The sequence below is a fragment of the Ochotona princeps genome, chromosome 20 (assembly GCF_030435755.1).
Source record: "Ochotona princeps isolate mOchPri1 chromosome 20, mOchPri1.hap1, whole genome shotgun sequence".
Taxonomy (NCBI): Eukaryota; Metazoa; Chordata; class Mammalia; order Lagomorpha; family Ochotonidae; genus Ochotona; species Ochotona princeps.
Genome location: NC_080851.1, coordinates 23,350,305 through 23,369,239, shown reverse-complemented (window position 1 = coordinate 23,369,239; position 18,935 = coordinate 23,350,305). Strand labels below are relative to the sequence as shown.

The following is an 18,935-nucleotide window of genomic DNA, read 5'->3' as shown; positions in this document are numbered from 1 at the left end:
AATATGACCCGTCCCTTGCTCTGACATTCTGTCAGGTACTAGGATCTAGCCCTGTTAGACAGGCCCCTAGCCCCAGCTTTCGCATGGACTGGCGTGTGGCGGTCAGCACTGTTCAGTGGTAACAAGTCCTACACAGGACTCACGCGTAGGTTGGTATCAATCTGAATCCTACAGATCATCCAGCCTCTCCCCTCCAAACTACCAGGTCAGTCCCCTCGTTTACCTTCAAGTAAGGTGACCCTGTCATTGGAAGTCCCTCAGGATTGATTCTTCACCAACATGCACAGTGGCATGGACATTCCTAGGCAGCAATTCCACACTCCCAAGATCCCAGAGCTCACCGCAGGGCAGCTAGCAGGGGCATCCAGGTGCCAAGGGGCGTGCTGGATGCCCAAACGTCAGGACTGGTGACTGGTTGGGCCCCAGCATTGAGTCTGATCTGGGTTGGGTACTCCCAGCAGCTGCCAGGCTGCTGTCCACCCAGGTCCCAAAGTGCAACTTAAAATATATATATTTTAAAACTTTCATATTTATTTTTATTGGAAAGGCAGTTATACAGAGAGGAAGATCTTCCAGCCGATGGTTCACTCCCCAATGGCCAGTGCTGCGCCGATCCAAAGCCAGGTGCCAGGAACTTCTTCTGGGTCTCCCAAGTGTGCGCAGGGTCCCAAAGCATTGGGCTGTCCTCTACTGCTTTCCCAGGCAACAAGCAGGGAGCTGGATGGAAAGCGGGGCCGCTGGGATTAGAACTGGCACCCATATAGGATTCCGGGGTGTGCAAGGTGAAGACTTTAGCAGCTACACTATCATGCCGGGCCCCTGAAGTCGGATTTAAAGTGAACATTTTTGCCTAGATAGAAAGGGAGTGGGTCAGAATGGCAAGGACACATTTGGAATTCCGCTGTTAGAAGCAATGGGATTTCCTAAAATATACCCAGTTTTCCAAATGTAAAGGAAGGCACTTTCTGTTTTTCCCAGTACTCAAGGCGAACTCCCTGGGTGCACCAAAAACACTCCACTCCCAAGGCAACCCAGGAGTCGCAGCCCCAGGGACCGAAGCCGTTTCCTTGGTACTTGCCAGCCCTCAAGCCCCACACCTTCGTCCAGAGAGCGCCCCGTATTACCCTCTCCTGGCAGTGGCCGGATCCCTCACGCCTCCCACCACCACCATGGCTTGGGACGTCCAGCACCCGACGCTGGCCCCTGGCTCACTGGCAGAGCTCAGTCGAGAGCACACTCAGGCAGATCCCAGGTGCTCCAGGCGCCGCCGCCGCCGCCGCCGCTGCTTCAGCTCCGGGGCGCCCCTTGTTGGCCGCCCGGGACCAGGACGGAGCCTGAGGGCCTCCTGGGACTCCAGGGAAGATGCGAATCCCTGAATGACCACACCCACCTGTCCTGGCGTGGCTTCCACTTGGCCTGGAGTCCCTAGTAATGCGACACAGGCGAGGTATTGTAAAGTGGTTTTGGGAAGAAAGCCAGACCCTCATCATGCTCCTGTATCAGAGTGCGGATTGGAGTCCAGGCTGCTCCGCTTTCCCCTTATTAATATGCCTGGGAAAGCAGCGGATTCTCCAACTACTTGGCCCTCTCCACCCATGTGGAAGGGAGACCAGGATGGAGTTCCCTGCTCCTTTGCAGCCATTAGAAGAATAAACCAGCAAACAGACGATTCTGTCTTTCTCCTTAAACATACATTAACAAGTCTTTTTAAAAGATTATTTATGAGGCCGGAAGCAGTAACTTAGTGACTAGTCCTCGCCATCTGCTGGGATCCCATAAGGGTGCCGGTGTGTGTCCTGGCTTCCCCGCTTCTTGCTCCTGGCCTGGAAAAGCAGTAGAGGACAGCCCAAAGCCTTGGGACCCTGCACCCATGTGGGAGATCTGGAGGAAGCTCCTGGCTTAAAATTGGCTCAGCTCTGGCTGTTGTGGGAGAGAATCAAGTGAATGGAAGATCTTTCCTCTCTGTTTCTCCTAACATTCCAATAAAAAATAAACAAATCATTAAAAAATAAAATAAAAAAGTATTAGGGGCTGGCACGATGGCTCAATAGGCTAATCCTCCACGTCCAAGCGCTGGCATCCCAGATGGGCACCACTTCGTGTCCAGGCTGCTACACTTCCTGTCCAGCTCCCTGCTGGTGGCCCAGGAAAGCAGCAGCAGATGGCCCCAAATCCTTGGGACTCTGCACCTGGAAGAAACTCCTGACTCCTGGCTTCGGATCAGCTCAGCTCTGACCATTGCAGCCATTGGGATAGTGAATCGTTAAATGGACTCCAACGTCCTTTTTGGGGACCCCTGGGAGCAGAGCCAAGGAATGGAAGGTCTGTCTCTGAACTCTGCCCTTCAAATACATAAATTAAATCCTTTTGACAAAAGAGTTATTAATTCTTATTGGAAAGACAGATTTACAGAGAGAAGGAGAGAGAAAGAGTGCTCACTGTGGTTTCTCACTGGGTTTCTGGAGTACAACAATCACGTTGCTAGTAATCTAACGTTTGAGCTTCATCTTACACACAGACGTCATTAATTAACTCGCAGAAGGCTTTCTAAGTAGTCCAGGGAATGCAATATGATTCCCTCAGTACTTCAGAGTCAGTGTGCTCACAGTTCATTCTGTACGGGTATTTTTGCATTTGTATTTACATTAGATGGACAGTGGTTTTTTTCCTTATTTTATCTTCCCTAGTTGTTGTGATTAGGCTTTGACATTAGGATTGTTTGTTTCCAAGCTAAGCTGAGAAAGTGTTGGTTACTTGCTTTTATTACTGCAATATATTTTTTAAAGATTTATTTTATTTTTATTGGAAAGTCAGATATACAGAGAGGAGCAGGAGAGACAGAGAGGAAGATCTTCCATCTGCTGATTTACTCCCCAAGGTCCGGAGCTGAGCTGATCCAAAGTCAGGATCCCGGAGCCTCTTCCTAGTCTCTCATGCTGGTGCCGGGTCCCAGCGCTTTGGGTCATCCTCGCTGCTTTTCCAGGCCACAATAGGCAGCATAGGAAGTGAGGTATCCGGGAATAGAACCGGTGCCCACATGGGATCCTGGAGAGCAAAAATGAAGCACTTTAGCTGCTAGGCTACTAAGCCAGGCCCGCAACTGCAACATTTTAATCAACTCTAATAGTCAAGCTAAACCAAGTGGGCCAACGTACACTCTGATGAATTCCTTGCGGCTCCGTGACAAAGTCCTACCAGGCACAGTCACGTACGCAGCGGCCATGAGAAATTTGCCAGTGTCCAGGGTCTGGGGTGCAAGCAGTTTGCAACTTGAAGATCTTATCCGACAGCTGTCAGGGGTACAGTAACCCTTGCCTCCTGCTTTCTCTATCCCCAAAGATAATTTCAACTTCTTCCAATGGAGACTCCACCCTTGCAACTGTTAAGACCCAAAAAGAATTTTTAAAAAATCCAAATTTCCCTTCCTTCCTTCCCCAAACAGCAACAGGAAACTGGAATCACGGCCACGTAGGAGCCTCACGTGGCCCCCTACTCCCTAGAGACCCGAGGAGGCACCCGGGCGCCGCAGGCCCCACCCCCGGCTCCTCCCTTCGCAGCGCGGCCGGGGGGCGGGCGAGCCGAGAGGGGAGGTGAGGCCCTACGGTCGGGATCTCTTTCCACGTTTGCAAAACCGCGGTGCACTCAGGCTCGACCCGCGCCGCATCCCCCAGCTCCTCTCTACTCTCCCAACTCGCCTTGCCGTTTCCATGGCTTTCGGGGCCCGGACCAGGCGGCCCCCTCCGCCGCCGCTGCTCCTGCTGCTGCTCTGGGTGACAGGGCAGGCGGCGCCTGTGGCGGGCCTGGGCCTGGGCTCCGACGCGGAGCTGCACATCGAGCGGCGCTTCGTGCCCGAAGAGTGTCCGCGCACCGTACGCAGCGGTGACTTCGTGCGCTACCACTACGTGGGCACCTTCCCCGACGGCCAGAAGTTCGACTCCAGGTACCGCGCGCGCCCACGCTCCTCGCGGGCCTTTCCCTCCCGACGGACCTCCCCTCGCCCCGCCCTGGCGGCCGCCGCCCCTCCCGGCTCCGTCGACCCCAGGCGCCTGCTCTGCCGGGACACCGAGGCGCCGTCTCCCCTCGCTGCGCACCGACCCTCTCGTTTCCCACTGTGGCTAAAATGGCCACTCCGGGAGGCCCGAGGTAGCTGTGTGTGTCCGCTGCTCTCTCCCCTGCCGGCCCCTTCCGGCTGGTCCCTGGGATAGCCCGACAGACGATGGAAAGGCGGGGGATGCCGGAGCGCACAGAGCAGGCGCTGCCGCTGGGAGGTTAGGGTTGCGGTGCGCTGCACAACAATCTTAACCAAGGCTATGGATGGATGCAGACCAAAAAACTCTCCTTTACCAGGGTGTCGTACTGAAACTCAAGGGAAACTCAGGGGGAGTCGCGGGTGTAGCCGCCACTGTGCGCCCTCGCTGTTATAACCGGGACCTTGGGAGCCAGGAGGTGGCCCAGGACAGGCCTTCAGTGTTGCCATGGGACCTTGCACCAGGCCCAGGGGACAAGACTTTCTCTGCAATTCAGCTTTGGGATACCCAGCCCTCTTGCCCTCCTGCTCCAGCTGCTCCTTTTCCTCTCCAAGGCTTTTGTTAGAAACTCTTCTCAGTGACTCACCGCGCAGAGAACAATTGAGCATGTGCTGGGTGCGCGAGGTGCAGGCCTGGCTCACCATTTTTGAAATTCCAGGTTGACTATGCGTAAGTTATGTAGCTGCGAACCGTGTGACACCTAGCGATGGTTTAAGAAATGGGCATTCCTGCTCTTGTATTGGCTACCTTTTTATAAGTAACTTTAATGAGATCTATTTCGCAAATGCTACAATTTGCCTGTTCGTTTTCATTGCGAATGTTTGAGAGACGGCGCTATGCGCTGGCTCATTCCCGGACACCTGTGGCTGGGGGTCCAAAGTGAGGAGCAAACGCAATCACGTGACTCTCATGGCTGCCTCCCAGGGCCTCCTTTATCAGGAACCTGAAGTTAGGAGCACGATGTGGGAATTGACTGAGGCACTTCGTGTGGCACAGGGATGTCTTAACTCCATTTTCACCACAAGGCCAGATGCCCACGCTGAGTCTCCCCATTTAGGATGCACAACGCAGCAGTGTTTAGTGTATTCAATGAGTGTGTAAATATCACAGCTCTTCAATTACAGAATATTTTTTGGTCACTTCTGGAAAGACACACCAACCCCATGGTACTCATTCCCCACGTTCTGTCTACCTCCCTTCCAGCTCTCAGCAACAAACGATCCACTTGTATGTCTGTGTGGATTTGTCTGTTGTGTTTTTTATACAAATGAACTCTGGTTTATGGTGGTTTGTGTCTGTTTTCTTCCACATAGCGTGCTGTTTTTGAGGTTTACCTCTCCTGTAGCGTGTTTTCAGTACCTCATTCTTTAAAAAATTATTTTATTTTGTTTTTCATTGGAAAGCCAGATATACAGAGAGGAGGAGAGGCAGACAAAAGAATCCTCTATTCATTGATTCATTCTCCAAGCTGCCACAACAGCTGGAGCTGTGCCAATCCGAGGCCAGGAGCCTGGAGCTTCCTCTGGGTTTCCGATGCGGGTGCAGGGTTCCAAGGCTTTGAGCCATCCTTGACTGCCTTCCCAGGCCATAAGCGGGGAGCTGGATGGGAAGCAGGACTGCTGGGATTAGAACCGGCATCCATATGGGATCCCAGCGTGTGCAAGGTGAAGACTTTAGCCCCTAGGCTACCACTCTGAGCCCTCAGCACTTCATTCTTTGCACTGTGCATGTGTAATACTCATTGTATAGATATGCACATTTTGTTTACATGTTCGTTAGCTGATGAACATCTGAGTTGTTTGCACTTTTAAGAAAAGAATATATTTGAAAGGCAATGTGACACAGAGAGGAGGAAACAGATATTCCATCTGCTGGTTCCCTTCCCACATGTCTGCAGTAACCATGGCTGGGCCAGGCCAAAACCAGGAGCCAGGAATTCAATCCAGGTGTGCAATGCAGGTGGCAGGGATCTGAATATATTGTTCATTGCCGTCGCAGGTACACCAGCAGGAAGCTGGATTGAATGGGAGAAGCTGGGACTCAAACCATAACTCTGCTATGTGCTGCAGCTGCCTCAACAGGTCCCACCACAGTGCCTGCCCACCCCCCAGTTATGTTTGCCATAGTATCGTGAACACTCTCAAGTACAAGGTTTTGAATGAATGTGTGCCTTTACCTTTCTGGGCACATACCCCTGAGCCCTGAGGGCAGCTGCTGGGCTGTGTGGCACCTTAACTCTTTGAAGATCTGCTAATCTCTTTGAAGATCTGCATCCACAGTGGCTGCACACTTTAATATTACCACTAGCAAGACCTGGCATGGTAGTCTAGTAGTTAAATCCTTGCCTTGCGTGCGCCAGGATCCCGTATAGGTGCTGGTTTGTGTCTCGACTGCTCCATTCAACTCCATGTTTATGGCCTTGGAAAGCAGTAGAGGATGGCTCAAAGCGTTGTGACCCACGTGGGAGACCCCGAGGACGTTCCTGGCTTTGGACTTATTTTGCTCTAGCCAGTGTGGCTACTTGGGGAGTGAATTATCAGATGGAAGACCTCTCTGGATTTCCTTTTCTTTCTTTTTTTTTTTTTTTTTAAGATTTATTTATTTTTATTGGAAAGGCAGATATACAGAGAGGAGGAGAGACAGAGAGGAAGTTCTTCCGTCCGATGGTTTATTCCCCAAGTGAGCGCAACACCTGGAGCTGAGCCAACCTGAAGCCAGGAGCCAGGAGCTCTTTCGGGTCTCCTACACAGGTGCAGTATCCCAAGGCTTTGGCCTGTCCTCACTTTAACCACTACACTATCGTGCTAGGCCTTGTATTTCCTTTTCTCTGTAGCTACCTTTCTAATAAAAAGAATTAGATATGTTTTTTTAAGATTTATTTGTTTTTATTACAAAGTCAGATATACACAGGAGGAGAAACAGAGAGGAAGATCTTCCGTCCAATGATTCACTCCACAAGTGAGCGCAACGGCCGGTGCTGTGCCGATCTGGAGCCAGGGGCCAGGAACTTCCTCCAGGTCTCCCACATGGGTGCAGGATCCCAGAGCATTCGGCCATCCTCGACTGCTTTTCCCAGGCCACAAGTAGGGAGCTGCAAGGGAAGTGGAGTTGCCGGGATTAGAACTGGCGCCCATATGGGATTCCGGCATATTCAAGGCGAGGACATTAGCCGCCAGGCCACACCGCCGGGTCCAAGAATTAGATCTTAAACACACACAAAAATAAATTAAAAACAAACAAACAAACAACATTACCACTAGCTGTATTTGACGGTTTCTGGTCTCCATGTTCTCACCAACACTTATAATTGTTTTTGTTCCTTTGAGTTCTCATCTGTTGTTCCCTAATGCCTGTACTGGCTGGTACTGGACTGGATGGAAGCTATAAACCAAATACGCAATCCAGGTCTGCCTTGAGGGTGGCAGGCACCCAATCACTTGGGCCATTACCACTGCTCCCCAGGGTCTACCTTGCCACAAAGCTGGAAGCTGGGCCTGGAGCTAGACAGGGAGCAAAGTACCCCAGGCAGACATCCTGTAGGCCATCTGTGTTTTTGATTGTAGTGTAGTGATGTTTCACTGTGGTTTTGCTTTGCGTTTCCCTAATGGCTAATATTGACCACTTTTCATGTGTTTATTCTACGTTTGCACATCTTTCCTTTGCTCCCTTCCTTACAAAGTAGGGGAGATTTTTGCTTCAGTTCAATGAACTGTTGTGGCTGCCAGGAGCGGCAGCCACTGTGAGGCAGTGTAGGACAGTAGAAAGAGTTCAGAGGCCCGCCCTGCAAGACCGAGACTTGTCCTGGTCTGGCACGTCCCCTCCCTGTCTCTGCCACCTATGGCTCAGGCAATCACAGCACAGCATGAGGTGCGCATGCTTTTGTCACTTACAGTTCACCTGTACTTCTTCCCTTGTATTTTTGGAGTAAGAACCCATTGCTTTCCAAAGAACTCATTCGGCTTCACAAGACCATGGGGGAAGGGACCTAGTTATATACAACGAAATTGAGCATCAGGGAGTTCACTTGGATTCCTCCAAACACCTGATACGGGCTGGATGAATAGAAATTGAAACCCAGACAGTTCGTGAGCATATGCTACTGTCTGTAGTCTAGCCATGTGCATGATGGAAGAAACTCAAGATGCTGTCAAAATGCAGAAGGCCTAAGTATATGTTGGGTGGGGAATGATACGATTTCAGTAGTGATAAGACCTAAGAAGACTGGAATTTACCAGGATGTTGCTGAGGGATAAGGTCTTTTTTTTTTGAGGGCCCGACGGCGTGGCCTAGCGGCTAAAGTCCTCGCCTTGAAAGCCCCGGGATCCCATATGGGCACCGGTTCTAATCCCGGCAGCTCCACTTCCCATCCAGCTCCCTGCTTGTGGCCTGGGAAAGCAGTTGAGGACGGCCCAATGCATTGGGACACTGCACCCGCGTGGGAGACCCGGAAGAGGTTCCAGGTTCCCGGCTTCGGATCGGCGCGCACTGGCCCGTTGCGGCTCACTTGGGGAGTCAATCATCGGACGGAAGATCTTCCTCTCTGTCTCTCCTCCTCTGTGTATATCTGGCTGTAATAAAATGAATAAATCTTTAAAAAAAAAAAAAAGGTCTTTTTTTTTGAGATTAAAAAAAAATTATTTAAAACAGAGTTACAGAGAGGGAGAGAGAGAGAGCTTCCATCTACTGGTTCACTCCGTGAATGACCACAATGGTCAGGGCTGGGCCAGGACAAAGCCAGGAGCCAGGAGCTTTTTCTGGGTCTTCCACATGGGTACAGGGGCCGAAGACCTTGAGTTATCATCCTCTGCTCTCCCAGGTATATGATCTGAGAGCTGGATTGGAAGAGAAGCAGCCAGATCATCTCCCATTTGGAATGTTGTAGGCCGTGGCTTTGCCTGCCACACCCCAGGGATAAGATCTTGGGGTGAAGCAAGGGAGGGCTAGAGAAAGGGTGTGATTGATAGAGGGGTTTGCACTACAAAGGCCTGGAGAGGGTTGTGTTGTGGTGGGGGAAGTGAAAGCTGTAGTGTGAGTTGGGGAGTGATAGGACCTAGGGAGAGGTAAGAGAATAAAGTAAGAGATAAAGAGTAAAGAGATAAAGTCTGGTCAGCTTGGGAGAGATCTTGCTTCTTGGCTAGGGAGTCGCACTTTGTCTCAGGATAGTGGGAAGGCGCTGAGGAGTTTAAATTTGCAGAGGTCCTGTGGCCATGGTTGGGCATGTTGTAACTGCCTCACCCATGTGTTTCCCTCTAAGGCCTCTGACGTTTTGAAACTTGGGGAGCTGTAAGAATAGAGCTTGGATGGGCCTGGCAGCGTGGCCTAACGGCTAAAGTCCTTGCCTTGAACGTGCCCAGGATCCCATATGGAAGCCGGTTCTAATCCCGGCAGCTCCACTTCCCATCCAGCTCCCTGCTGTGGCTTGGGAAAACAGTTGAGGACGGCCCAAAACCTTGGGACCCTGCACCTGTGTGGGAGATCTGGAAGAAGTTTCTGGCTCCTGGCTCCGGATCAGCACAGCTCACTTGGGGAGTGAATCATTGGATGGAAGATCTTTTTCTCTGTCTCTCCTCCTCTCTGTATATCTGACTTTCCAATAAAAATAAATCTTAAAAAAAAAAAAAAGAATAGAGCTTGGGTGAAGAGAAATTGGGGTGTTTTGAGCCTTGAGCTGACCAGGGTGACAAACCACACAATCTTTTTTTCTACCTACATTTCTGTCATCATCTGGGCTTTTGTTCTGTATCTCCAGGGCACCAGGGCAGTTGCTGCCTTTTCGGCCTGTGGACAGTTGCAGTTGCCAGGAGGCCCCAAGTCCCTGGGCTGTTGGACTGGGCTGTGCGTGGTTGAGTGTCAGAGCCTCTGTGAGCTTCGTAGTATGCTCTGTGCCCCGTGTTCCAGGGGGAAGAAGCTGGCAGTCTCCACTTGCAGGAGTTGCTCTCCAGCTCTAGGGTGCTTCTCTTCAGCCATTTCTGATTCAGCTTTTTAAAAACGTTTAAAAAAAAAAAACTATTTGAAACATGGAAAGATCTTATATCCACTGGTTCACTCACCCAAGTGCCTGAAGCACCCAAGGGTAGTATAGACCCAAGCTAAAAGCATGGGACTCTATCTGGGTTTCCCATGTGGGTGACTGGAAACCAAGCCTTTGCCTGTCAAGATGCACATTAGCAAGAACCTGGAATATGAATTGCATCCAGGTATTCTGACGTGGGATGCCTGTGTCCCATATCACAGATGCCAGAGGGCCAAAGACTACCCCTCGATTCAACTTTGTGGGAGTTTCCCAGCATTTCTAGCAATAGAGTGAGGAAAATGATCATCTCCTTTCTTGTGACTGAAGTTCCACATGTCCCCCTTGTCATTAAGTGGGCAGAACAAGTACCAGCATCTAGTTCATTAATGCATTGCCTCTAGAACCTTAAGGTTTAGGCATTCAGTGAGTATTACTATGCCTGTCAGATGCCTTTGTATGGCTGTATTGCTGTAGGTACCCTGGCACGGTGGTGTTCAAACTGTGTGTGTATGAGTCTGAACTAGAAAGCCAGGGTACTGCTTATACACAGCTTCCAACTCAGTTGTGGGCTGAGAGTGACAAGTTCCCAGTTGCTGTGATGGCCATGTTCTGTGAACCATCACTCTAAACTCATTCACGAAGGTCAACTTTGTTTTATACCCAGTCCTTCATTCAACATGTGTTTATTGACTCCTTACTTTTCCAGGTGATGGGGAATGTGGCAAGAAATGAATTACACAGACTGTCTGGTGGGAGGACAGACCTGCTGACAGTTACACGGGAAAGTAGGAGTCAGCCAGGGTGATGGTGAACTAGGAAGCTGCAGGGACGGGGCACAGCAGCAGGCCCAGAAACGAGAGGGGACATGGGTCACCTCATATCTGACCTTCAGACTTGGAGACATACTCAGTCCTCACACAGATCAGCCAGCATGTGGTATACCTTGGGGGTACCACCTCTACCAATGCCAGAGACAAGGATTTCTTCCTGCTGGAGGAAGCCATGGCAAGGAAAGCTCTAGGCAGCAGTTGAGGCTGGAGCTAGGCCTTCAGCATGGGTGGGATCCCATTCCTTAAAGGTTTCAGTGAGGAAGTAGGAAGGCACAGCTGCTTAAGCCACCTGTGTTGCCGACATCCATGTGGGCTGTCTGCTGATGCGTATGGGAAAGCAGCAGAAGATGGCCCAGGTACGAGGGAGACGCATGTGAAGTTTCAGGCTCCTGGCTTCTGTGTGCCCAGCCCTGGCCTTTGAGTCAGCTTATGAACATTTCTCTCTCTGCCTTTCAAACAAATAAGTAAATCGTTAACAAACAGAAAAGAAAAGTATGGGCAAAGGCTTGAGCAGTGCATGGTCAGTAAGAGGCTATGATAGTTGGGTCAGGAGGTAGAGAATTCAGAACTGGAGAAGTGTGGGAGAATGGATCCATAGAAGACTGATGGCCAGGCTGGGGATTGTTCATGTCAGTGTAAGTGCCTTTTATGAGATTTTTGTGTAGAGGGGTAATTGGAATACTTGGTGAATCAACTCTCAGTTTGAGCAGGAACCACATGAGTCAACTCCAGGGAGCTTCAATTTACACTTTACAATCATCTAGCATTTCCCGTGCCAGGCGCCAGGGTGAGGCCGAGAATGAAACAGGAATCCTTGTCCTGACATCAGGTGAAGGGGAGGGGAGGATATAAAAACCTTTCCTGCTGGTGGGAGTGAAAGGGGGCGGGGGGGGGGGCGGGCATTGCTAGGAGAAACTCTGCTTCCTCCCGAAGGCCTGGAATCGTGAACTGAGTCCCTTTCTGGGTCTCTACCCCCTTACAGTTGCAGAGGGACCTTCACTGTTCCCCTCCTCAAAGACAGTGCTCTAACAGGTTTCCATGCCCATCTGTGCTGGTAGGATCCTGCCTCAGTTCCAGGTTCCTGCAAAAGAAGCTGATTGATGTTAAGTCACAGGGTCCAAACTTGGGACCCAGGCTCACTCTGTCAGGGGGACTGATTTACAGAGAAGGGCCAGTGGGATGAACACCACCTGAGGACAGTCATGGAGGTCTGCAGGGGTTCAGTAATGGCAGAGTAATTGATGAGGTTGGGATATGCTTCTTGGGGCCGGTGCTGTGCGGATGTGGGTAAAACTACAACCTGTGGTGCTGGTATCCCCTGTGGGCACCAGTTCAAGTCCCAGGTACTCCACTGCTGACCCAAGCCCTGCTAGTGGCCTGGGAAAGCGGCATGGGATGGCCCAAGTGCTTGGACTCCTGAACCCAGCTGGGAGACCCAGAAGAAGCTCCTGGCTTCTGACAGGCCCACCTGCAGATGTTGCGGCCTCAGTCTTCGGAGAAGATGGAAGATAGCTCTCTCTTTGTCTCTCCCTCACTCTCTCTGTAACTCTGTCTTTCAGATAAAACAGGACAAGCTTTCTTTAGATGGCAGACATTTTTAGTGTTGCTCCCCATAGCTGCTGAGCAGGTTCTTCCTGTGGAAAAGAGGAATGACGTCAGAGAAACTGCCGTTTTGGTTAGTTCCGGGCCTTGGCGGGTTGGCCAGGTGTCCCTGTGTAGGCCGATTAACAAGGTTTTAAGTTTGCCTTCATGACTGCTGCAGGCAACTGTGCATTCCTATCAATGACTGTGCATTTGGTTGTATTTTACAGGGCTGAATGCTTGTGTAAAATTCGGATTATCTGTTGGGATCTGACCTTTTCGTGTGTGCAGCTGCTTAAAAACAACAATCTCTAACAACAGTGCAATGATTTCACCCGATGCATGTTTTCTTCTAGGGGTGTTTTAGAATGCCCACTGCTCCCACATCAGGGTCTGAGCCTCCAGCCATGTAGCAGAGGGACATGTTTTCTCCCTGCCCCTTCTCTGTCTTCCTCCATCGTGGTGCCCTCTTGTTTTTGCCATTTCATCCACTGCCTGTCTTTTCTCCCCGACAGATCTCAGTTGCTGGTAGAGGTGGTGGTTTCAGGGAAATACTCATGGGCGGAGTGCCTGGGGAATCCAAAGTCAACTTTGGGAATGTAAGGTATGGATACAGGGTAAAGTTACAGTTCAGACTTTACTCCACTCCATTAGACATGTAGCTAATAATTGATTTTTATTTGAAAGAGAGGCAGAGGTGTATCTTGCGTCTGCTGGTCTACTTCCTGAACAAGCAAAGGAGCCACTACTCCTTCCAAGTGCTTCCACGGGATGTGGATATCCCAAGAGGCAATCCAGCAACTGTGCTGAACACCCATCCTCGTTAAATCTGCAGTTGGGTCCAGCCCTAGCAGTGGATGTTGGCCAACATGGAGATGACTTTCAGCCCCATTTGCTGAGGACTGTGGTGACCCCACTGTCCTTATGTCAGCTGTTGGAGTCAGCCAGGTTGAGCCAGGACCAACACTGAGACAGCACTTATGGCCATGGTCAGAAGTATTCAGCTGTCCACGCAGACACTGGTGTCACAGCAAGCTGACTTCCCTTTTTCTGTAATGGTCCAGGCTTCCGGGAACAAAGGGCATGTTTCCCTTCCCTCTGTGATAGCCTTGGTATCCAAGATAAAAATGATCTCATGGCCTGGCTTTAATTCCTTTTTCCAAGACCTGTTTGAAGTGCCTCTATAGATCTCAGTTCTGCTAGTACCTGCTCCTCCTCCATTCTTTCCACCTTCTCAGGTTATGTTGACATCTTTTGTTTGCAATGACCTCCTTCTCAGACCCTTTAAAGTAAAAGAAAAAGAGAAAAGCATAGGGGGTTGGAAAGCAATGGGCACTGGGGGCTTTGGGGACATGTTCACTTTGCTATTTCTTTTAAAAGGTCTTTCTTGCTGCAAATTTATTTTTTTTAAAGGTTTATTCATTTTATTACAACCAGATATAGAGAGGAGGAGAGACAGAGAGGAAGATCTTCTGTCCACTAGTTCACTCCCCAAGCGGTTGCAACAGTCAAAGCCACACCGATCCAAAGCCAGGAGCCTGGAGCCTCTTCCAGGTCTCCCACACAGGTGCAGGGTCCCAAGGCTTTGGGCTGTCCTCGACTGCTTTCCCAGGCCCCAAGCAGGGAAGTGGGGCCGCCAGGATTAGAACTGGTGCCCATATGTTATCCCAGTGTTGCAAGGCGAGGACTTTAGCCACTAGGCTAGTGTGGCAGGCCCAAATAAAAATAAATCTTAAAAAATGTATTGTATAACGTATTTTTAAAAAGATTTTAATTTGAAAAGTAGATTTACAGAGAGAAGGAGAAACAGAGAGAATGATCTTCCATCTGCTGGTTCACTCCCCAAGTGGCTGCAGCAGCTGGTACTGAGCCATTCAGAAGCCAAGAGCCAGGAGTTTTTTCTGAGTCTCCATATGACTGCAGAGTCCCGAGGACCTGGGCTATCCTCCACTGCTCTCCCAGGCTATAAACAGGGAGCTGGATTGGAAATGGAGTAGCTGGAATATGAGGCGGCACCCACATAGGATGTTGCACCTGAAGAGGGAGGATTAGCCTATTGCTGCATTGCACAGCTCCCCACAATCCGTTTCAAAATCGTGGAATGTGAGACCTTCAGCTTTGTTCTTTCTCAGGGTTGTTTTGATTGTTTGGAGTCCTTTGAGATTTCAAATGAATTTTGGACGTTTGTTTTTCTATTTCTGCAAAAAAAAAAAAAATGCCATTAGGATATGAGAAGAATGGCACAGACTCTGTAGCCATCTTTTGAGCAATATGGACATTGTTTACAATATTGTGTTTCAATGCACAATCCTAAGATGACCTTCCATGTATTTGCATCCTCGTTTTTAGCGCACAGTTCTTTTGCCTCCTTGGTTAAGTTTATTCCTAAGAATTTTTTCTCTACGATGCTGTTATTGATGGTAATGTTTCCTTAACTTTCCTTCCTGCTCATTCACATTTATAGAAATGCGACTGATGTTTCTGTGCTGTTTTTATAGTATGCGACTCCGTGAAGTCGGTTTACTAGTTCTGGCTCTGCGTGTGAAATTCTTTCATGTGTGAGCACACATAGTTGTGCCTCTTCCTTTCCAGTTTGGATGCATTGTATTTCTTTTTTCTTGTTTAATTGCTCTGGCTAGGAATTCCAAGATTATGTTGAATAGATAGGACAGAAGCAGGCATCCTTGCCTTGTTCCTCACTGTAGAGGAATCGCTTTTGGTTTTTTCACCATTGGGTCTGATTGGCAGCTGTCCCCAGCTCTTTTATTCAACTTTCCTGGACTCGCCTTGTTTGGGTGTGGCACCTGTGTGCTGCCAGGACCCTGACTGAGATGCTTGTAAAAGAGGTGGAAAATAACCACATTCCAGGTCAGGCAATATAAGTGCTTATGAGTATCCCAGAGCTTGCAAGATTCATTTTCATGCTGTTCTGAGTGTGATAATACACCGTTGTGCCAGTTGTGCTGATCAGCAGAAATTTGCTGAGGATACCTTGAAAAAAAATTTTTTAAGATTTATTTTTATTGGAAAGGCGCATATACATAGAAGAGGAGAGACAGAGAGAAAGATCTTCCAACCGATGGTTCACTTCCCAAGTAACCGCAACGATTGGAGCTGAGCCAATCCAAAGCCAGGAGCCAAGAACTCTTCTGGGTCCCCCACGCGGGTGCAGGGTCCCAAGGCTTTTGGGTCATCCTCGACTGCTTTCCCAGGCCACAAGCAGGGAGCTGAATGGGAAGTGGAGCCGCCGGGATTAGAACCGGCAACCATTGGGATCCCGGGGCACGTGCAAGGTGAGGACCTTAACCACTACATTATTGCGCCAGGCCCGGTTTTTAAAGATTTATTTGAAAGTTGGAGTTACAGAGAGAGACAGATAGATAGACATCTTCCACCTGGTGGTTCACTCTGCAAGTAGCTGCAATTGCCAGGGTTGGGCCAGGCCAAAGCCAGGAGTCAGGAGCTCCACCTGGGTCTCCTATGTGGGTGCAATAGCCTAACCACTTGGGTCATCTTCCACTGCTTTCCCAGGCACATTGACAGGGAGCTGAACTGGAAGTGGGGCAGCCAGGACTCCAACTGGCCTCCATATTGGGTGCCAGCATAGCAGGCATTGGCTTAACCTGTTACCCATAATACTGATCTCAAGGACAGCTTTAAAAAGTTTTTTTTTTTTTCCCAGATGGTTAGAGCTTTAAGCAGTAAAATAAGCTAGTCTGGCAGTGTCAGTTTCTTATGTATGTAAATGTATCCATTTTAATCAGGAAAGGGGTTTTGGTAGTTAACACAGTCATCAGATGAAGAGAAATACTGTGAGACAGCATCCGTTTTTATATTTCATCTTGGGAGGCCTTGTGCCTGGAGCTTCAGAGTCGGAAGTCCTGGGTTCTAGCTTTTCTCCCACTTATCTAGGTTTTTGTAGTTGGGAATTAAATATATGTTTGAAAGGCAGAATGACAGAGAGATGGGGTAAGACACAGAGAGAGATCGTCCATCTTCTGATTCACTGTCCAAATGCCCACGACAGCCGGGGCTGAGCCTGGGCCAGGCTGAGGTTAGGAGGCGGGAACGCCATCTGGGGCTCCCACATGGGCGGTGGGGACACAGACCCTGGGGGCCTTCGTCATCTGCTGCCTTTCACGATGCTGGATCAGAAGCAGGGGAGAAGGAACCCAAACCAGGCTGCTAGATGGGACTCAGACATCCTGACTCTTACTTAACCCACCATGCCACCTCATCTGCTCCAGAGGTCAGGACATTTTTTAAACTCCAAGAAGCATGGCTGTCATGGCACCTACCTTGAAGTATGTGAGAGCATTTCAGAAGATGTGTGGGAAATGGAAGTAAACGATAGAGTATATTCTAAAATCTGTGCATTTTTTTCAACATACACATTTTTTGGTGAATTTTTTTGAGACCCCCCCCCCGCCGAGTAGAAAGATTAAGTGATTCATGGTACATGCGAAGAGCTTCATTTGCTACTGGATCTGAAGCATGGCAAATATTCCACCGTTACTAAAAAGCAAGAGAACCTCTTAAAAAGTTTGTCGGAAAGTGGAATGAAAAGAATCTGTGTTGGTGCCCAAAAAAAAAAAGAAAAAAAAATGAGATGTGTATATAGTTTTTTTTTTTCATCATATGTATTCCTCCTTGTGTATTCAGGTTCTACAGAAAGAAAATACACACTTGAAGTCATTTTCTGTGTCTTGTTGCTGATGGCACACTTCCTGGGCCTGAGGAACCTTTGAAGTTTTGCTCTCTGGCCCGTTATTAGCAACGCGCCAATTTGATGATGGTTCTGGAATGGCTGGGGGCCCTGTCAGATGAAATGCAAGAGCCGGCGTTTGGGGGAGTGGATACTGAGCACTCCCGCAGGTAGAAGGTGGGAGCCCGAGGCTGCTTTAGGTACCTAGCTGTGTCCTTGCTTGTGGGGCTGGAGTGGAAACACTGCTGGTTTCAAGGACTGGAAGGCTGTGGGGCGGGGAAGGCTGTAAAACCCAGAGGAAAGAGGGAAGGGTGGCAGGTGTGAGGAAGCGCCCCGACCGGGCGGGTGACCTGCCCTGTGCTGCTTGCCCAAGCTGTTCCTTAGGGAAAATGAGGACAAGATGGGTGTGACTTACGGAACCGAGGGCAGCACGCCCTCATGGTGTAAACCCCACAGTTAATAGTTTACGGCACCAGGAGCGACGGGATCCTTGTGAAAGCAAGCAAGAATGGGAGAGGAAAATCATCTAAAATCTTCTAGCTTTAGTTTACCACTGGTAGTATTTTGATGGGTTGACGGGTGAGTTTTTTTGCTAAGCGTCTCCATATGTAAAATGAAAATGGGATTTTTTTTTTTTTTTGTAACTGTGGTTCTGAAACTTGCACTTAAGTTTCATTGTGCTTGTCTTTCTATGTCAGCCAGTAGAAGTCTCCGTTGATATCAACTAGCTGGTTTTATCACATCATTATCTTAAATACAGACTGTACCATGCCCTTGAACTTGTTTTTTTCTCCTGTTCACTGTTAGAAACCAACCCTGTCTCAAGTTTTTTTTTTTTTTTTAACATAGTTTTCTGCAACTCTATGGGCTTCTCCACCAGTTTATAAGGTACTTGGAGGCAAAGTCCCTTCTTTGGGCCTCTTTTATAGTTCTCTTCTCCTAAAGCAACCTAATACAGTATCCTCATAAGCAAGCTAATGATGGCTGTAAATTTGATATTTATGATGATGAGGGTGTGTCTCACAGACACCAATTCATTATTTATCTTCTGATAAACAATGTCTTCAAGTTTATCACCTGTTAGCCTATAAAACACAAACATTTGGACCCAGCATGGTAGCCTAGCAGCTAAAGTCCTTGCCTTGCACGTGCCGGGATCCCATATGCATACTGGTTGTAATCCCATCGGCCCCGCTTCCCATCCAGCTCCCTGCCCGTGGCCTGTGAAAGCAGTTGAGGACAGCCCAAAGCCTTGGGACCCTGCACTTGTGTGGGAGACCCGAAAGAGGCTGTTGGCACCTGGCTTCGGATCAGTTCAGCTCCGGGCATTGCAGCCACTTGGGGAGTGAATCAGCGGATGCAAGATCTTCCTCTCTGTGTATCTCACTTTCCAATTAAAAAAAAAAAATCACAAACATTAATGATTTCAAAATGTTTCGTGAGAGGCAGGTGCTTGGTGTAAAGCTGTAGTGATTGTAGGTTGATGAAGGGTTTCACCTCCCGCGTCAGAGTTCTTCTGGTCTGTTCCTGGCTGATTGCTGAGTACAGCTGCCTGCTAATGTGCACTGTGGGAGATGGCAGGCCCAAGTGGCTGGGCTGCTGCCACCCACGTCAGAGCCCTGGATTGAATTCCCAGCTCCCAGTCAATCCCAGAACTGGAAGCACTTGAGGAGTGAACTCATGGCTGGGAGCAATCTCCCTTTCTTGTCTGTCTCTGCTTTTCACGTAAATAATTTTTGAAAGCATTCCATCAGACTTTCTGATGATTACGAGGCTGG

General features: G+C 49.3%; 1 protein-coding gene across 1 annotated transcript in view; it reads left to right on the top strand.

The window, feature by feature from the left end:
• Positions 1-3,621: 3,621 nt before the first annotated feature.
• FKBP9 (FKBP prolyl isomerase 9) overlaps positions 3,622-18,935 on the top strand; it is a 33,209-nt gene continuing 17,895 nt past the window's right edge. The window contains exon 1 of the mRNA XM_004582382.3: positions 3,622-3,940. Coding sequence (XP_004582439.1) covers positions 3,708-3,940 — 233 coding nt within the window. The 5' untranslated portion in view covers positions 3,622-3,707. The remainder of the gene's footprint in view (positions 3,941-18,935) is intronic.